The 20,456-nt window shown below is 43.7% G+C and overlaps 1 protein-coding gene and 1 long non-coding RNA gene across 2 annotated transcripts; one reads left to right on the forward strand and one right to left on the reverse strand.

Moving 5' to 3' along the window:
- The first annotated feature begins 3,341 nt into the window (after window positions 1-3,341).
- On the forward strand, window positions 3,342-12,848 carry LOC146178278 (uncharacterized). Its single transcript, XM_084578084.1, has 2 exons — window positions 3,342-9,763; window positions 11,373-12,848. Exons 1-2 carry the CDS (start codon window positions 9,646-9,648, stop codon window positions 11,711-11,713), a joined length of 459 nt encoding a protein of 152 aa, XP_084434210.1. The 5' UTR covers window positions 3,342-9,645; the 3' UTR covers window positions 11,714-12,848.
- A 44-nt stretch (window positions 12,849-12,892) lies between these two features.
- LOC146178279 (uncharacterized) lies at window positions 12,893-20,211 on the reverse strand. Its single transcript, XR_014700581.1, has 3 exons — window positions 20,112-20,211; window positions 19,967-20,019; window positions 12,893-14,827 (listed from the first exon to the last, which is right to left on the reverse strand). It is a non-coding gene; the product is annotated as an uncharacterized LOC146178279 (long non-coding RNA).
- Between the last annotated feature and the right edge of the window lie 245 nt (window positions 20,212-20,456).

A 20,456-nucleotide genomic window follows, 5' to 3' on the forward strand; every position in this document is an offset into this window, starting at 1 on the left:
GAACACTCGGAACGGCCAAAACGTGGTCACTCCTCCGAGGTCTTCTCGACCCATCCAAAACCAGAGAGGAAACCTCTAAAGCGGTTGCCAAACTTCTCCATAAGGAAGCGAAAGATAGCACTGCACTGCTGCATGCCCTGGAGGCGCGCTATATACTGACGGGTCCCAGACCGCAATATAGAGACTACCCTCATCAAAATGAGTATTCACCCCTGGACGAGGACATCACGGAATCAGAGGTTCGAGCAGTACTCGCGAGCCTGAGAAGGAGCACTGCCCCTGGGGCGGACGGTATTACATATAAGATGCTCCAGAACCTTGACGACGAATCAATAACTGCCTTGACCAGTTATTATAATGACGTCTGGAAGACAGGTACACTCCCGCAAGAATGGCGTCATGCTGACATAAATTTAATTCCGAAACCAGGCAAGCAGCTCGCCCTTCAGAATCTTCGACCCATATCCTTGACGTCGTGTGTTGGGAAACTGATGGAGCATGTAGTGTTCCGTCGGCTGCACCCACACTTGGAAACCAACATCTTCTTCCCTGACACCATGTTCGGGTTCCGGCCGCATCTCTCTACTCAGGATGTTCATCTTCAGCTTAAAGAGGAAGTGATCGATCATCCCGGCAGGACCCAGGCCCGTGCTGTCCTGGCCTTAGACCTGAAGGGGGCCTTTGACAACGTGTCGCACGATGCCATCTTGGAGGGACTAGCGAGTTCACATTGTGGTCAACGAACTTATGATTACGTTAGGGCTTTCCTCATGGATAGAACTGCTACCCTGGGTATCGGAGACGTACGCTCTGAACCGATACGTCTCACTGGTCGAGGCACCCCACAGGGTTCGGTGTTGTCGCCCACATTGTTCAACGTGGCGATGGCAGGACTTCCTCCGCTGCTGTCAAGAATTCCTGATCTGCATCATTCGCTCTATGCTGACGACATCACGTTGTGAATCACCAAAGGCTCTGACGGCCACATCCAAGACAGCCTTCAAGAAGCAATTGAGATGATACAGCAGTACGCATCTGAGCGCGGGCTTACATGCGCGGCTGAGAAATCAGAACTGCTTGTCATTCGTGCACGAGCGAGGACCCAAGTAGTCAACCGGGAAATCGGCTTGCATCTCGAAGGAATTCCCATCCCTAGAGTGGATCGACTAAGGGTACTGGGCCTGTATCTGCAGAGCAACGGCAGAGCGACCTACACTATACAGCTGCTCAAGAAGCAATTCGCGCAGGTGGCGCACTTGATCCGCCGTATTTCCAATAAACGTGGGGGGCTCAAGGAAAGAGATACCATGCGAATCGTGCAGGCGCTATTAATCAGCCGTATGACGTTTCACACCCCTTATCACAAGTTCAATCGAACTGAACTAAATCATCTGAACATCTTTCTACGATCGGCAGTAAAGACAGCCCTCGGACTTCCCCCGTACACCTCGACGCATCGCCTGCTTCAGCTTGGCCTCCACAATACCGCAGAAGAGCTGATAGAAGCCCAAAGAAATGGCCAACTCACGCGCCTTCGAGACACTGGGCCGGACTGTTCTCCGTAGACTAGGCTACCCGGAGCCGACAACACCGCTGCAACAGAGGTACCATGCCATCTCGCCCAAACTGGCAGCTAAGATCAGGGTCGCGCCAGTTCCGAAGAATATGGACCCCGCACTCCACACTGGTCGTAGGACCGCTAGAGTCAAGGCACTCCTGCGCCAGTACAGAGGTGTCCAAACTGTTTTATATGTCGACGCGGCGAGATATCCATCGGGCACTGACGCTATGGCGCTAGCTGTTACGGACGCCAACGGCTCAATTAAGATTACGGGCTCCGTTCGTGGCAGGAATTCGAGCATGACGGCTGAGGAGACTGCCATAGCGGTAGCACTCACCTTCATACACCACATGGACACAGGTTACAAACATCCCACCAGTCCGACATACACAATAATCACAGATTCACAAGCTGCGTGTCGCGCCTTCGCGAAGAGTACATTATCTTTCGAGGCTTCACGCGTGCTCTCAACTATAAACTATCATACCTTTCCCATTGTTAAAATTGTTTGGACTCCTGGTCACTCCTCCCTTCCTAGCAACGAGAGTGCGCACGCGCTCGCCCGAGCAGCAACCTTCCGGGCGCTGTCGACGGAAGCGGAGGAGGAAGTAGACACAGAGGACGCCAGCACAGTTCCACAGTCTTACACCCACATTACACTATATTACCGCACACAAAGAAGAACTCTACCACCGCCGCACCCAACACTCACCAAGGCCGAAGCTGTGGCATGGCGACAATTGCAGACTCACACGTATACAAATTTGTACCACAAACATTTGTTCTTCCCCACCCGCTACCCAGATAAATGCCCCACCTGCCAACAACACCGAACTACACTATACCATTCTGTTTGGGCCTGCCCAAAGCCACCCGGCGGCATTGCACCTGTACCTCACCCCACCCTCTCATCTTGGGAAGATGCCTTGTCCCGCACGGAGCTGGCCGAACAACGCTGGCTAATCGAGCGGGCCGAGAGGATTGCCGTGGCCCATGGGCTTATGGACTGACGTGTATTTATTTCTTCTGAGACCGCTTCATCAGCACCAAACCGCAAGACCAGCGACAGCTGTTCTGGCGGGCCTGCAGGATTGAGGCGGCACATGGAGCCCTGGACTGAGGGCTCCACTCAGGAAGAAAAGGAAGTTTACATAATAAATATTTTTCCTCCTCCTCCTCCTCCACGTTCCCGAGAAAAACCGACTGTCCCGCAACAAGTAGCACACCGGCCCATGATTCTTAGCGCGCCCATGGTGGCTGAAATGCAGCGCCCTCAGCTTTCCCTCTAGTTAGTGTAAGGAACTCTATGCATGCGACTGCCGGTCGCGCGTCCTTCGCGAGTCGCAAGTAGAGTCCCTATCGCAAGTGTGAATAGGGTCGTTAGATATGGTATTGCCGTAGTTAGAGTATTCTCCGTGCTGCATTACTAAATCCTTGTAATGTGCGAGTTTGTTTGTCATAACTGTTCCCAAATGAAGCAACGATCTAGCGGTTTCAAAAACCATGCAGTGCTATTAGATTTCATGAACTAACAATTGAAATCGCCATCTAAGTTAATGAAAGTGCACATTTTTTTACACTTCTAAAAACCTTGGACGAAAATAAAGGCGACAATGTGACGCAAATGGCGCAAATTTTACAATAACATCGTCGACGTTCACAGCGCCAGCCAGATGTTGGCGGCAATCTTAAGTATGTTTACTTTACTTGTGCTTGTCTCACTACGTTATTTGCACTGCATGATTTTGGCTGCGAGCCTGCGATCGCAGTGTACAATCGCTTCGGTCTCGGATGTGGTGGTGACTTCCTTCATGTGCTACTGCCCTGTTGAAAAGTTTGCCGTCTTCAGCGACGTTCAGCCGTTCATCACCCACCAATTCGTTTTTTTTTTCTTTATTACTGATGCTTGCTTATCTCGACAACGCATTGAAAGTGCCCTACGGAGTGCAGTGATGTCGTTTTTGGAGCTTTCCGGCTGTGTGAAGTGATCTGTTTGTCCCGTTTGCCGACGCCAAGGCGATATGTTAAATTAAAATTTGCATGACCGAAAAGCCCCTTGCCAAAGGTAATGTGTCATAATGTTTAACTCCATTTTACTTCATTGCTGCGGCGAGGTAAGTGCGAACCAGCTTTCCAACGTTCCGGAACTGATGGTTTCGCATTTCCAAAGGACGCTTGGACCCGACGCTTTCGCTATTTTTATGCGCGGGCTTTATGAAACCAGTGTCATGATTTACTGGCTTCAATTCTCCACTTAACACTCCATTAAGTAGGTGTTTACCTACTCGCTGTGATGCCTTTAAACAAAAGCCTACATTAAGGTAGCCTTATGTTCAGTTTATCAAACGGTTTCGACTCATCACGAGAGCTAAACATTAATCGTCGTCTATTGGATCACGTTTATGCAGACTGTGGTCTCCTAGTGATCTATAGCTTTCTTCCCTAAATTTGTCGCAGTTACCCTTGCCTGGAAAACTCTGCAAATCGCCGCTTCGCACCGTGCTGTGCGATCCTCGGCCAAGCTTTCCCTGCCGAGTTGCTAAACTAGGGGCTCCATTTCGTTAGCTTCTTTTCTTTTTGTTCTTTAATCGTCGCATCGTGATGCTGTCACGAGGAAATCTTGTGAAGTACCATTCGAATGAACACAATCCTGCCAACTTGGGCGCGATGTGGCTCCTTTCCGAGTGAAGCAGTATACAAAGAGGACAGATTAATAGTTTTTGACTGTTTACTCTAAGTGCTAACCAGTTTGGGCATAAGTATGAATTACAGCCAGCAGGTTAAATGATGCCAGCAATAATCAGGGTTTTGATTGAATGAGTAAGTAAACTGCATAAGCACTGTGGCTGTTGTGCATCATAGGGAAATCTATGTATCTCTGGCTGATTGAAATGAAAGGCATACTAAATCATAATAAATGAGCACCCCGAGCTGCGTAAAAAGTTGGTGCTAGGAATGTTGCAGTCGTTTGATACTTCTTTTCACCAAGCTTGCTTGTGGTCTATAAATGCTATTGCATACCATCGTTGGAGAGCACATTTGTGTGTGTGTGTGTTTTTTTTTCAGCCTTTGTCAGAAACCTACCAGCCACTGGTTTAGCTTTTCAGTGGCAACAGCCTTATTTAAACCTTCCAGACTTAATTGACCCTTTCGGCCTGGATTTCTTTCAGGCAACCTGCTCCATGTTGTTAATGAGAATGAGCTTGCACCTGCGTCGCTTCGCTTTGTAGGACTGCAGTTTATTTCTCACCTGCCTTCATGTGATTGTAGTGTAACGACATCTGTTGGAATTGGCATCCTTTGTTTGGCTTTGTGTTGTTTTTTAAGTGCAGATATTAAGGCAGATAAAGCCCTTTGGCATCAGTAGCCCTTCATGAATAGTTTTATTTTGCTATTATACTGCTGTCTCTCTATATGTCTACAAATAATGTTGCTGCTTTCTCTACATAAGATATGACGTGAAGGCATTCACTGACTTCTTTTAATCGCTATAGCAGTGTTCTCTTGTGAAAGAACAACAAAAACCTATGTACTCGATCCAATTTTCAAATCCAAAATAGTCAAATCCAGCTCAGCAAGGCTGTTTCTTAGGATAGTTGGTGGAGTTTGCTTATTTTGGCGAAGCCTAAAGCACAAAAGACGGGGACATGAGAGTTTGCTCATTTGGTGAAGCCTGGAGGGCAAAAAAGACAAGGACATGATTGAGACACAGGTTCTGTGTCTCTCGCTTTAGGCTTTACCAAAATGAGCAAGTCCAGCTCATTATACTTGCTGCTGATTTCCTTTGTGAGTAACCAGTGTTGTACTACTGTGTGAAGCATGTAATTGGTTCTGTTTTTATATTTCGTTTATATTTTATGTGCGTTACTCTCACATAGCTTGTGCATTGTTTGGGCACTATTAAGTGTATAGCCCATCTGTTTACTAAGTTCTTTTATTGCAAACAGTTGATGACAACTTTGTGAAGCACTTCATCCATCCCATGGCTCCCAGAGTAGTGTCACACAATATTAGTAACGCAGGTAGGGAACAGTCTACCCTTGTCGAAGCACTCTGACAAAATGTGTTTGAGCTGTTGAAGACGAGAGTGTAACACAAACGCCCAGCTTTGGCCATCTGGGTTACACTAAACTTAACGAGCTCTGTCTTGAGCAGAAAGTCCTGCCGAGGTTGCTGCCATTCGTTTCAACTTTTCAGCAGTTTGCAAAATTAGATACATGTGGAGGTGCACACCGGAGATACAACATATTTAAATTTTCAGGTATAGAACCATTAACTTTCGATTCACTTATAACTTTGCAAGGTTTTGCATTACTGACTTCAGAAATTTTTCTTTCCTGATTAGTTAGTGTTGAACAAAAAACTACCTTTAACTACAGTGTAATCTTTACAAACATGATGTTCACACTAATATAAGCTTCTTTTAGCTCTGCTTAACTCTGCTATGCCAGACAGTCTTCCACAACTACTGGTGCAAATGTAAGAATATTTATGATTGAAGAAAGGACTTAATGTTTTATCAGGAGCAGATTTACAAGACTATGAGGCAAAAATTATTATTTTTTTTCCTAGGTATTCCTTCATTCTTTTTCTTTTATTGTTGCAGCTGCATCCTATTTCTACAAATGTAGCTTTGCTGTCAGCTGTGCATCATTTTTCTAGTTTTGCTTGTGATAATAATGGAAGTGTGTAGATATTCATGAACAAGAGTAAGGTTTATTTCTGTGTGTGTATCTGTGGTCATACAATATTCTGAATCCATTTTATGCTTGTATGCTTAGTTTTATGTTTAAAAAAAGCCCAAGTGTTTAACTGCCACCAGCTGCTCCTTCTTTACTTTGTAAGGCACAATTCAAGAGACTTCAGCACTGTTTAAGCTCTCAAGCAGTTAGTCACTCTTTGTGAAACAAAAACTGAACAGTTACATTACCAGTATCTTTGGTGAACTAGTGAAGAAATGGAGCTTGAAGTTTAGTGCCTGCATTTCATGAAGTAGTATGCATTTTATACTTGCACGTTGTTTCATGATTACTTCCAATTCGTTTACTCATGTGTCAGAAATATCTGTAAAATACTGATTGAACTTAGCTGCTGAGCATTGCATAGTCTGTATATAAATGTCTGCTCAACCTCAGAAGTAGAACGGTGTCTTCAAGGTGCTGTTGTACGAGCGTAAACGCACTGCTTTGATTCGCAGGGTCAGTGCCAAGCCCTGGAACAATCCTGACTGTGTCTGGAAGCACTCAAGAGAATCTACAAAACAAGACTGCTAACATCACATCAATGCATGGCATAGTTCAGAGGGGCGAGCATTATTCTGACTGGGGCACTTGCCTGCATGAAGCTGCACCGCTGTTGAGCCACACAGCTGATGCACACTGTAGCCACCTTTGCTATATATAAGTGTTCGCCTATGGGTGTAATTTTTTATGCCACAGTCCCCGTGCAACAAGTAGAGGCCCTTCTCCTACAGTGCACCAACACATTTTCACATGGGATTAGTTATGAACTACACATTATGCCAAGGCACTCTTAGTCAACAAGACACCTGCACATTTGTAGTAGGTTTCTGTTCAGCATGAAAATTGTAGCAGTGTTTAAAATTAACACCTTGTGGCTAGGAAGTGCGTATCTCCATGCTGTCTCATACCAGGTTTATAAGTATAGGAGTTGCAGATTCTCTGGTCACAGGTAGATTTATATGTATATCTTTTGTCAAACGTTTGGAGCTTGAAGGGTTTGTTTCTGAGCCACATCTCGTGCTCATAATGCACCCCTATGTTGTGAATCTTCTGTATGTAAGAAAAATTTTTAGTCCTGTCCTCTCCATTAGGTAAACCTCCACGAATGCTGCAGGAGTCCGAGTACACTGCTTAGAATCAAGCACGTGGGGTCTAAACTTTTGGCGAAGGGTGCGCACTGTGTAAATAAATGTGTTTGTTCTGATCAAGTTCAGCTAGGCATCACCTTCCACTGAAAGGAAGGTGTTGCTATTGCTGTTTCCATAGTTTCAGCTTTCAAGGACAGAATATGCATTCATCCTTGTCTGAATTCCTGGTAAATTAGTGCATCTTGAAACCATTTGCAAAAATAAAACTGCACAAAGCTGGCTACTTTATGACTGCAAGTAGTCGTAAACTGCAAGTAGTCGTAAAAACGACTACTTGCAGTTTCTGTAGTTAACGTTGATTGTCCTACAAAGTTCCTTTGCTTTGTACAGCATCTTCAAGTAGTATCTTTGTGGTGGCCAAGATGTGACTCACATTTCACATATTTGTCCCACTGGAGTGTTGCGGGCCACTTTTATTGCGCGTCCACAGATCTGCACTGTATTGCAAAGCATGACTGTAGGGGCAAATTACTAATGCCAAAACGTATGCAGAGGGCATTAACTTCTACAATACATTGCTCAACGTCAGTGCTTTGTTGCGTGCAGTACAGATTCTTGCTTGCCAACTATTAGGCACGAAAGTGATGAGTAAGCCAACCCTGTCACATCTTGGTCACTGCTTGAAACTTGATGCTGCTCTTCACATAAGCAGGTGGTTTTATTAAACTTCTCTTATTGCACTTTTCACATCTTGGCCACTGCTTGAAACTTGATGCTGCTCTTCACATAAGCAGGTGTTTTTTATTAAACTTCTCTTATTGCACTTTTCTCAGATGCAGTGCAAATCTGTTTTGTATATGAGTGACACTCTTCTGTATAAACAAAGTTTGTCATAACAAAAACCACAGTGGTGTCACGACCATGGCGACGAAGATGCAGTGCACCTGTTGCTGCCCATTTTTATACGCAAAATATCCGTGCGCTTTTTTACATAAATGGCATGGGCAGGCACATTTACAGCCATGTATTGTGGTAGCATATTTCTGTGTATTAATATTCCCTCTGTTTTATGCGCTTTGTTACTTTTGCTCGGCCATTTCAATAAGAACACCTGTGTTCGGTGACATATGCACGCTCGTGATAATGTCTTCCAAAGCTATTATATGGCTATTTTACTCTGCTGTACTAAAGACCATACTTCAATGGAGGCAATTTAGCACAAGGATGCAATAGTCTCTTGTGTTTATGTGCTGTGTTCATTCCTCGTAAGCTGTTACTGCTTACATGTTGCAGTGATGTTCTGTGCAACTTTGTCAACCTATGCAATTTATTTTGCTGCTTTTGGAATGCTTCACAAATTCACTCATCGGCTTTTTGTCATAATTAGTGAGCATTATCAGCAGATTACTTAAATGAGCCCGAGCCAACACATAGTTCCAAGCTGCATTTACGTGCTGGCGAAATGTCAAATTGGTAAACCTAATTTTTTTCCTTAACGCAGGAGGCTTTGTCAACTCTAGTTACAGAACTTTTGGTTGCTTTAGACTTTCAGCTGCAGCAGTTCATAAATTAGTTGCGCTGATCCCAGAAATAATATGCCATTTAGCTAAAACTATACAAGTGTTTCAACTACTGCTGTATAAAGTGTATCAGCCTGTTGTATAAGATTACTCGCAGCCATTTGAAATTCCCTGTAGATAACCTGAACCACAAAAATAGATCAGAATGGCCTGTAGTCAGGTTAAAAGTTTAACCGGTCTATTGTTTGTACTGGTTTGTACTCGCACAAGCCATCCATCGCGCTGGCACAGGAGATAAGAAATGTAGCAGCAGCTGCAGGGCACACGTGTACTTTTGCAAGTTTATTTTATCTACATATTATCACATCGCTTGTGGCATAATAGTATTTATTTGCTTGTTTATTTAAGTATTTTTAATATACTACAGGCACTAACTGCAAGCAGAGTGAGCATGCAAGGTAGTAAAATAAAGGAATATATTGCAAAAAGGCCGCCACTGATAGCAGCTGTGATTGGGTAGACCTCACAAGGTGACAAGAGTGTGATGTGATTGTAATAGTATATGTACAATGTAAGGTTGGCTTCCATTGCAGCTGTCCTCTTAATGTTGTTGTGCCTATGCAGCAACTTCCGCAAGTGTTATGGAAATTGACTTTTGAGCACAGCCCCCCAGCACAGTGAACTAAGTGGGCTGACCAACTAAGAAGCTGCTTTTACTACAATATGAATGAAACATGGGTACCATTTTACTTGCAGCGTGGCCATCCCTACCGGTCACAACACCGCCAGAGACTGCCCTCGTACCTGTCCCACCTTGGCTGACCACCACGCCTGTGAAGCGGCCCGATATTGGTCAGTGTGTAACAGTATGCTTGTATGCTGATAAGCTTTCACTGCATGCATTTAAAAAAAGAAAAAGAATAGTAAAAAACTTGTATTCCACTGGTGCTAAGAAAACACTTATGCCTCTAGGCAGTCTATAAGTCGGACAGGCAGATGGACCTCTTGGCTTTACTAGAAATGCGTAACTGTGATGGAAAGAATGGAGATGGGCAGGATTTAATGTTGGCAGACAGACAACCAGTGGTCTGTTATCGAGCAGGGTGAACTTGAAGGGAAAGGAAATGTACACAGGGGCCATCAAAAGTCTCTTATAAAGGACAAATTGGTGACATTTCTGATGGGGTGTCTGTAGATGCAGATGGTTACAGGAGAGTGATGATTGGAAAGTATTGAGGAAGGACCTTGCCTTGCAGTGGACATAAGCCCGCTAATACAAAGGGAATTCAAAATGTAATGTCCTTTATTTTTTTTCTCAAACATCATTTGAATTTATGAAATCCACAAATGTTACATCTGCATAAGTGCTGGACCTATATTACATCTTACTTTAATGTATTGCTATGCGGCCCCAGTGAACAAAGACACGCATGCCTACTTTGTACCAGCCTTTTCTTTCAAGGTGCCAACACAACTGGCGTCAGTACCAGCACTCACGCCAGCCTGAAAACAGATGTGATTGCCATATTTTGTCTCAACTATACTGCCCTGTCCTCTATGCAGTCCTGACTTGGCACCATCAGGTTTTCATTTATGGGCATTATGGATCCAGATTTGAGAACGAGAGCTTCACTCGTGCCTACAAGACAGGGCTACACCAAAAAGAAAAAACAACAACTTGACCTTTATATGACGCGATAGCATTAAAGGGTCCCTACGGTTGTTTTGGGGTCCTCTGGCCTACCCCGTAACTGACATGAACATACTTATTACTGTCATCTACTGCTTTCTAGCCCAGTTGAAGAAACGTCCCTCGTTGGCATAGAGGTAATATGTCTGACTCATGAACGAAGGTTCAGAGGTTCAGTTCCACCACTTGGCCATGTATATATTTCATTTAAGCAATGTCGCCAATTATAACACCGACGCCTCCTTTTCCATGGAACGAAACCTTAAAGCCGCCGTGTTAAAACCCTATTCACTGATGGTACAAAGCCATACCAGTCAACTGAGACCTCACCAGATATAGGTCCAGCAGATATGTGCGCAATATTTGAGAATTTCATAAACTTTGACTGAATAGTATGCGAAAAAAAAAATGGCATTACTTTTTGGACACCTCTTGTATTTTTGTGGAGACCTGTACAGAAACATAAAGGGTATACAAAGTGCCTACCAGCATTGCATTTCCTGCAGGATAGACTCTTACAAACTCGCTTCATTTATTTAACTATAGATTTGGTCCCAGTGATGTCAGGAGTATTAAAAAGGCTCCCATTAATTCTATCTCTGCATGATTCGAACAAAATTTATTTCTTGTTCAATTTCAGGTTATTGAAAGCCTTTTGCATAATGACATACTGCATTCACTAGCTTATAGTGGTCTAGTTCTTTTGCATGAACTTGCATACGCTTTGTTGCCTGTTCCTCTAAATTATTGCTTTTCTATTTAACCCACCAGTTTTCCAGAGAGTTGGCGGCAGCGCTCTGGGGACACTTCCTCCAGTGATTCTCAAGCACATAGCTACCACAAAGAGTGGGGACATTGAACCCAGTGTTTGGGGACCCAATGGAGGAGGCATAGTCAAGGAGGTGGTGCAGCCCCAACCCACTGGGAAAGTCTTCACCTGCGAGTTCTGCTCAAAGATGTTTGGCTTCCCCTCCAAGCTGCAGGAGCACATGCGATCGCACACCAAAGAGACTCCATTCCAGTGTCCCTTCTGCCCCAAGGGTTTCACACAAAAGGGCAACTACAAGAGGCACGTGCAGTTACACAGCGAGCAGCAGAAAGATGGCACGTAAAAAAAAGAGATATACTGAAATGCTTCTCAGGCGAGCAACACACACACACACACATATATATATGTGTGGGTGTGTTTAGATAAGAACGGTAATCGAGGTCCCATGACCATTTTTTGTTTTCAATTAAATATTTATATATGTGGTGAACAATTGTCTCGACATAAAGGACTGACCCTTAGTTTTTCAAGATACAGCGTAGTTTTCTCCAAAGAAGAATGAGCCGAGATGACGAGTATCCTTGTCGACAGAGCTATCTAGCCCAGAAAAAAAGGCCAGCCAACACGGAGCGAACCCACCACCCACTTAAAACTCAAAGCTTAACCTGCAGTTTAGGTGGAGTGCGGGTTTGCTCTGTGTTGGCTTGCATTTTTCCTGAGCGAGATACCTCTATCGACAAGAATACTCGTCATCTCAGGTCATTCATGCTGCTGCCATGAAGAAATATAAAATTCCACCATAACTATCATGCTATAAAGCGCTTTGCTTATGATTGTACTTTTGTCCACATTAAAAAAATGGTCTCTGAAAATAGGGTACTATTGCTAATTTTTCTCATAACAGAGAAATGAAATAATACAATTAAGAACTGAATTGAATAGCACTGCACCCTACAAAAAAAAAAAAAGAGAAGAGATTACAGGATAGGGAAAAGGTTGAACCATCTCCTGCGTTCTCCCATGAATATCCAGAAGTAGCGAATTTATTCCACTTTAAGCTATTTTTCAGTGAAAACTATGCCGTATATTGTAAAACTAAGGTGCATTCCTTTGTGTCGAGACATTTGCCCATCACATATAAAAACTTCATTGAAAACAAATAATGGTTGTGGGACCTTTATTACCGTTCTTATCTGAACACACCCATATATATCATACATATACAATAGAGGTATACTGAAATGCTTCTAAGGCAGGGATTATAGATGTATGTATCAGTTAGAAGACTTACTTGTTCAGGCACAGGAAACTGCTTACATTAACATTAATGTCTCGTAAAACCAATTTTGTTTAAAAAATATGTACTCACCCCAGTGAGATTGTTTTCACTTATTTGACGAGATTGAAATATTTTGCATTATTTGCATACTGGGGATAACTCTATGTAGCAGTATCCTTGATAAAAATTGATTCTTTGACTTTTCTTTATTTTTCTCCAGCAGAAAAAATGTGTATTGTGGAGAAATTGTATTTTTAAATCATTCTGCCAGCTGAAAAAGGAAGCTTGCTGCCATATTGGAATCAGTAGTGACGTAACGTAGAGTCCGAGGCCCACGCTATCGAAAACTGGTGTCAACACACTTATTTTACTTGCAGAACTGGCCACTAATGATGATACCTGTATTTCGTTTTCTTGTGTTTTTCTGTTTTTCTTTTTTCTGTATTTTAGACTTTATTTACAGTTGGAATGGTCTCTCTGAGTTTAGAGTGCAGTATCGTATCGATACAGAGCAACTTCAATTCGTCCTCGGTGCTTCCTTAAGCGTAGTAGTAATAATAAACTGTTTCAATTCCTTTCCACTGAAATAAGTGGAAGCGGTCATCACTGGGGTTGCAGTGCATATGGCTGTTTTACTCACTGTCCCATTTACAGGCAAAAAAAGATAAAAGCAAATAGCGGGACATTCTATTGTGAGTTCAGGTAGATGGAGAACGTCAAGCATTCAGTTGGCTGTGTGATGGCATCCTTTCGATGACAGTTCAACAAATTAAAAAACACTGTTTATTGAGAACAAGTAAACGAGGCAAGGAATTTAGTGAGCCTACTGCAGAGCTGCTAGTGTGTTAAACTGTCATCAAAGCATTAGTAAACATATGGTCACTGAGCCACAGACAGTAGCAGTTCAAGTACACGATGGCCTTAGATTCGTGCGTTAAAGAAACCCTGAAACACTACTTTTCCAGAATTCAAGCAGAAAAAATCCATAGACGTGGTCTTTGTGAGTATTTGAGCCAAATTTTGAAAGCTTTGCGTGGAGCCGATAACTTACAAATAATTTTTAAAAGGTGCTCCTGGCAACCGCTCGCAACCTTGATTAGGGCGACGCATTCCCCCCATACAAGACTTCCATGTGACATCATTGGGACTTGCTGGGTGCGCCCACTCATTGGACGCTCCCAAGTGACACTGTCGGAACGAAGCATGGTGGAGCGCCATCGTGGCTTGTTTTCTTCATTTATTTCCTTCATGCCGATACAAAAGAAGCGTCATTTTCGATCGTTGATATTTTCGGTGTTGACACATTTCTGCATTGCGGAAAGGACTGATGGGGTACCTATTAGTCGTGTGCATTTTCTAGTTTTAGTAAATAGCTTCTCATAGGACCTTTAATTTCATTGCCTTTGTTATGCCTGCAAAATTCTCTCCAAATAAACACCAAGAGCGGAGTGGCCAGAACCTTTTAGGTGAAAGTAACACTCTTCTACAAGTTAAATTTTTTGTGGTGAACTGGTCCACTGGGTGCAGGCCTAGTAAACAGTGGCTCCTTGATGCCTCAAATCAGAAAGCTAACCTTTTCCTTTTTCTCTGTCGTCTGGTGAGAGTTGGTACAGTGTAACAAACGTTTCCATTTCAAGTGAAAGTTCACACAAGGCACGCATATACTGTGCAATGTAAGTGCACTTCAAAGAACTCCTGGTGGTCGAAATTATCCAGAGCCTTCCACTATGGCGTCTTTTATCTCTCATAACCTTGAGTTGCTTTTAGACATTAAAGGAGTATAGACACCAAATTTTAATGGCATTTATCTTCTTGTTAATGGTCCACAAGGCATTCCTGTATATGGACCACCATGTGGTTTTCATCTGCTGCTGCTAAATAATTTATAATTTAATTTTCTTTTGTCACCAGTTTTGGTTTCAGCAGCTACGTCATGTGCGTCATGAAAAACAGCAATATAACCTCTGACTCTTCGTTTGTGATTCCTGTTTATGAGGCAGGCTGGCTTCAGCATTGCATTGAATTGAATTGAAACGACAGAGGAACGACTATATCGCTGTTCTTTTTTTCACTGTTAGCGTGACCTAGATTTGACTTTGACATCACAGTCATCTCTTGTCTGCTGAAACCAGTTCCAGTTGTTGGTCGAGTTGGTGTGCACGGTGATCCATCACACTGCTGAAACCGAAACAGATGAAAAAATAAATTCGACTATAAATTATCCAGTAGCTGTAGGTGAATATCACGTGGTGATCTGCCTGCAGTAATATATCACGCATCATTTCAAACGATGAAATGAATAAAACATTAGTGCCTGTACTTTTTTAAACCCCATAAACCAAACCGGGCAACGTTCAAAACTATGTTTAAAGCATGTTTTCAGCAGCATGCCTGCCCTAGCATGTACCATGTTTATATGACAGTTGACCTGTTCTTTTTTTCTTTTTTTTCTAACTTTGTAAGTCTGAAGAGAAGGGGGGTGAGGGTCAGCTTACAATCAAAACCGAAATGTGCCACTCCCAGTCTCTTTTATTTAGGCCATCCGATTTCGAGAATGGACTTGCAGTCAAGTCACCTTACAATATTGCAAATATGATAGTTCTTGTGAATGCCATTAGAAAGAAGCTATCCCAGGTTTTTACAAGAAAACTATAATCCCCTCATCAAATTTTTTGTTATTTTCCCAGGCATTCAATTGCGATAAAGTATGTAATAATAATCGCGCTGTGCCGCCTGTTAAATGCCTCCATGGGCTCAAGCCGCTCCTTTGAGCCATGCCTCCTCATCATCCTTTCATGGCATTCAAAGTGCAACATGGCCTACAATGTTGATGAACCAAAGGCAGTGATGGGCTCAGCAAGTCCAGTGCTCAAGAGCGTAGCCGCTTCCAGTACTTCCTTCATCTGCACATGCTGACATACTCTAATAACATAGAGGCAATGGAAGAAAGAACAGCAGTGTGACAAGTGTATCATGTCCTGGTGATTTCAGAATGTCTTGTGAGTATCCTTGCATAAACTAGAAGACAAGGCATTTCAACATATGTGTAATGTTGCAAATAACACTCCTACCATGCCCACTTTACCCAAAGATTGGTAGGTGTGTTTCTTTGCCTGAATGAAAGATTGGTGTGAATGCGACATTTTAGGAGTAAAAACAAAGTTGTGCAACCTTACTCGTTTGTCTCATTCATTTTATGGCAGCTGCTGGTACAAAAAAAAAAGTTTTCACTCTGTCCCACCAAAAAGATCTTAAATTCATTATTGTTTTGGTAGCTCCATCTTAGAAAGTGCAGGCCTTTTCAGAATTCGCGAAGGCCTCCATGCACAAACTGGGAAAATTTATTGAGCAGTGCTTCATCTTGCAGTTGGTGAGTATAGGACAAACTTTTTATGCTCCACTAGAAGTGGCTGTGCTTTCATAATGTGTACAAAAGGTATTGTGAGCCAGCGTACCACACTGCATTTTGCAGGTCCAAGTGTCAACAGCGTTTGTTGCTGCATGTAAGGACAGGCTAGAGCAGTATGAAAGGGAATGCTCATTAGCGTGGAGTGACTCATTCCTCGAATCTGAGTGAGAGACATATACGTCCCTCTGCAAAGAGTTTTCCTTTGGAAGCGCGAAACCTTAACAAGAGTGCTCCCTTTTATAGTGCCATCATCTTTAAGTACTGAAAAGATGTGCTACTTGTTGAGATAATGCTCGCAACATTTGTACTTTGCTAAGCTTATGCACCATGATGTAGTACATATAGCTGAGTGGCAGAGGAGAGACTGGTTTGAACTCGTCACACTCTTACCAGCCTGAAGCTGGGGAAGGCATATTAGAGCAGTTTTCACACACACACACAAGAGCTAGAAACCCATTGGGAGCAGAGGATACATGTTGTTTTTCATATTGGGTATACATTACTTCGTCAAGCCTATACACCAGTTACCGCAGCGAATTCTCAACACTAAAACCAGGAAATATTGTTCTACATAACCGATGACTGATGAGCACACTCAAGCTGGGCCCTTTGTTTTGTTGCACATTTATACTGGCTGCTCATTGTATAGCCGCTTGGACAACTGTGTGATCATCACATTTCAGGAAGACTCCCCAAGTTGAGCTGTTCTCCCCAAAATTAAGAGACTCATAAATTTAAAACTCTAACTATAGTGTACTACAATACCATATTCTAGTACACTGTGCTGTAGGGGCTTAAGGGACCCCTGGTAGCAGTAAGGAACTTTCCAAGGTACATCCTTTGGCAAAATAGTTTGATGGTTTGGTTCTTAGATTTTAACGGGACACCGTAATTTTCGACCATGTGTAATGCAAAGTATCTTCGACTCGCCAGTGCCATTGCGATTGAGCCATTTTGCCAGTTCTCTCAACTGTCGAGCATTGTTTAGTCTCCAACAGCAAAATGTCTCATCGCGTCTTAAGAAAAGGCACAAAGTTATTTGGGAAGCCTACAGTTATGTGAACTTTGTCATTGTAGGAAAAAGCAGTTCTTGCAGTGTATATGTGCCCAGCAGATGCACCTGTGATAATGCTATATGATCTATTATCTAGCTGTTCCATTGGCACGGAACACTTTACTGGTCTGCAGCATTAAAGCATTCCTGCGTTTCTACTGGATGGTCCTTAACTGCAAAACTCAATAATGTGCTTAAGTTGCCTACGAAAGTGCCTCTTGATGGGCTGACTGACTAGGAATCAAAAAAGAGAAAGCATTGAAAGCATTAATCGAAAGGACTGTTTTACTGCGCTAACAAGCCTGACGCTAGGCGAGAGAACCTATATTTAAATTCCTCTATGAAAGTTCCTGATCTGGTCTAGGCGATGGACATATATTTATGCTTGTTTGGAGGAGTGAGCATAGTTAAGAGAAACTATGCTAGAGCTGCGCACGGGCTCAGGCTACTCGGAACCCTTTCGCTCGGGCCGGGCGCGTTGCCGCGAACGGAAAGAGCAGAGGGGCCGCTTGTGTGCTATTTAATTTCGAGTTTCGCATCTCGCTTTTGTAACACCGGCGCTGATGTAGGAATTCGTTTCAAAATTCGCGCCACGCTGTCACTTATCGCACGTCTCTGTTGTGATTTACACCTGCCTCGACGAAGCGGGACCAGGGGTGTGAAACTCCCTATACCTCCCAGCGGCCACGAATTACAGACGCTAACGCCAAACTCCCCATTATAGGATTATAGCGGGCGGGGGCGCGTAAAAAATGGACTTGACAGGGGAGGCCGTATAGCGGACTGGTCCAAAAAAACGGTGCGCTGAAGGGGGTGTCGGTAGGCTGCTTCAAGCAGCGCGGGTCGCGCGCTCGCGTGCGCCCGCGCCCGGGAAAACGCTCTGCCCGTGGATTTTCTACCGCATCATCGTTCTGCCGCGGCGCGACCATGCGACCGGCTCGCGGCAGGAACAGTGTGATGGAAAGAAAAACCACAAACATAGCGCTCTCGAGGGCGCAGGCGCTCGCGAGCAAGCGTACCTGACCGCAGCAAGAAATAGCACAGAGAACAGCAGATATCGTTTCTCTTTTTTATTAGCTGCACGTGAAATGGAAAATGAAAAGATGCGACAAGGTATCCCTCACACACGCGCACTTTACATAGCTAACAGTTTACAGTAGTGTTATGTGTTCTGCGCTAACATTGTAATCTTGCATGCTTGCTTTATCACTACAAAAGAACCCAGTTTGCCGGCACTGCTTCTGTCAGCATGTGTAAAGTTGAATGAAATTAAATAAATGATGCACATATTCATTCTACGCATTCCATACCATCAAAGCAATGTAGAAACATGAGCAAATACCTGCGTTCTAGTTACCTAGTGGTTGGTATTTGATGCAAGTAATCACATGTCACTGCGCTATACATAACCAAAATGCATGATTAAAAATTTACACTACCCTTCCTGGAAGAACCGTCTTCTTCGAAACGCACGTCTCTCCACAGTACATGAAGGTAACAAGTTCAACAACACGAAACACAGCGGATATCGCCGACTGTAATGGCCAGCACAATCAGCAGACGAGATGGGTCCACGGAACTGGAGGTGCACGCAGACAAGTCTCTCGTCTCACGAAGGGGCGAAGAGCCAGCAGGAATGAGGTGCACAGAGTAAAAGAACCGCGACGAAAAATCGCGACTTTGGCCGATAAGCCAACACGCAGAGAATTCACAGCGCTAGGCTACGCAGACGACCGACGCAGACGACAGTTCTAATTCAAAACGAGCGGAGTCGTAACGGTTGCAGCGGTTCACGCACGAAGCAAGCCACGCAGCGCAGTCGGCGGCGCCGTCAGTGCGAGGGGAAAATTTAGGCGCGAGGGAGAAGTCCTCCTCTCAGCTTTTTCTTTCCTCCTTTCGCCCCCGCTTGGGAGAATTAGACGGGACGGAAGTGCCCCTGACTTTCCGCGGCCTGGCGGGACATAGCATCTGCGGTGCAAGTGTTTCCTGTTGTATCTCTTGTTATGTAAATTTCACTTGAAAGGCACACGGTAGGCCAGGCGAACTAGTTTAGGTTTAGAGCTTGCGCACTTTTGGAGAAGCAAACAAAAACTACTTACCAAAACCCTGCTTTTCTATCAAAGACCGCGTTTTCCAGCCACAAGTTGTAGCGCTGAAAGGCGGGTTCATTATCCAAGAATGGGGTGTTTTTGCGCAATAAGTTAATTATACGTACAGGTGCGGATAAAATTGTAAACGGAGCACGCTTTTCCTTTCAAATTAAAATCACGCCTTCCACACGAGATAAGAAAATATTCGTCCAAGTAGTACTACCGGTTCGCAACTACCACGACTGCCAGCTTCAATTACGCAACGCGTGAAAATTTTTAGAAGCAAACAGCGTGCTCGGTTTACTTTTGTGCGCGGGGTTACGTGCTGTGCCTCGGTATATTCAGAAAATTTGTCATTACAATTGAGAACTCGACATTTTAAGATCTTGGATTATCATCCTGGAATTTTCTTTTTCATCACTTCAACTGCAGTGGCCCAGGGCTTAGTGCCGGGCCGGGCTCGGGCTCGAAATTTCGGCCCGTGCACACCTCTAAACTATGCATTCTAATATTGACGGTGAGGAAAGAAAATGAGAAATACTGAAGCTATACACGCTGACATCGTCGCCCACTCTAACCCAAGCCATTTCAGAACCGCCATTGAAACCTTTTTTTTGTTAATCTCGACAATACTGTCAAGCCTACCCCTCATGTAAAACCCCGTACTCCTGGGGTCTTTGAGATATTGGAAATAAATAAATAAATAAATAAATAAATAAATAAATAAATAAATAAATAAATAAATAAATAAATAAATTACTAACCACACTATTGCCCGGAGAAAAGCTGACCGCACAGTCGGAAAGGTTGGTTGCGGCTGTAGGAAGAATGAAAAGAAAATGCACGAGTGCGATCGAAACCATCGCAGTGGAGACAGCATGGCACAATTAACAGTCGTGACGCAGTCACCTGAACCTAGTCTGCTTGAAGTTCGACTCCAAATCGCCGCTTCGATTTTCCTGCAACAGCGAGCGGACCGGTGTGGGCACCGATCGATCGTGTTTACAAGACGACGCAGAAAGCGCGCGCAATGCAAGTTCACAGATGGCGCAGCATCCGCTCTGCTCTAATGCACTTTTCATCCTAATAACAGCAAGCTTGGAGCGTTAATTTGAAGTTACTGATTTAAGCATTACAAATTTAGACTAAAAGAGCCACGGCTTATGATAGTAAAAATTCTTAGAAAGCGTTACTATGAAGTGTGTTAAGTATGTGAAGAGAAAATGCAGCTGCAGGCGGTAACGCAATGTGTAT

Source organism: Amblyomma maculatum, chromosome 9 (genome assembly GCF_055883805.1).
Source record: "Amblyomma maculatum isolate TAMU_Amacu chromosome 9, ASM5588380v1, whole genome shotgun sequence".
NCBI classification, from domain to species: Eukaryota; Metazoa; Arthropoda; class Arachnida; order Ixodida; family Ixodidae; genus Amblyomma; species Amblyomma maculatum.

Excerpts from the sequence above, each read along its gene's own strand:
- LOC146178278 (XM_084578084.1), top strand. The coding sequence starts at position 9,646 with ATGGGTACCATTTTACTTGCAGCGTGGCCATCCCTACCGGTCACAACA. Across the intron at positions 9,764-11,372 it reads TGTGAAGCGGCCCGATATTG|TTTTCCAGAGAGTTGGCGGC; the intron begins GTCAGTGTGTAA and ends TTAACCCACCAG.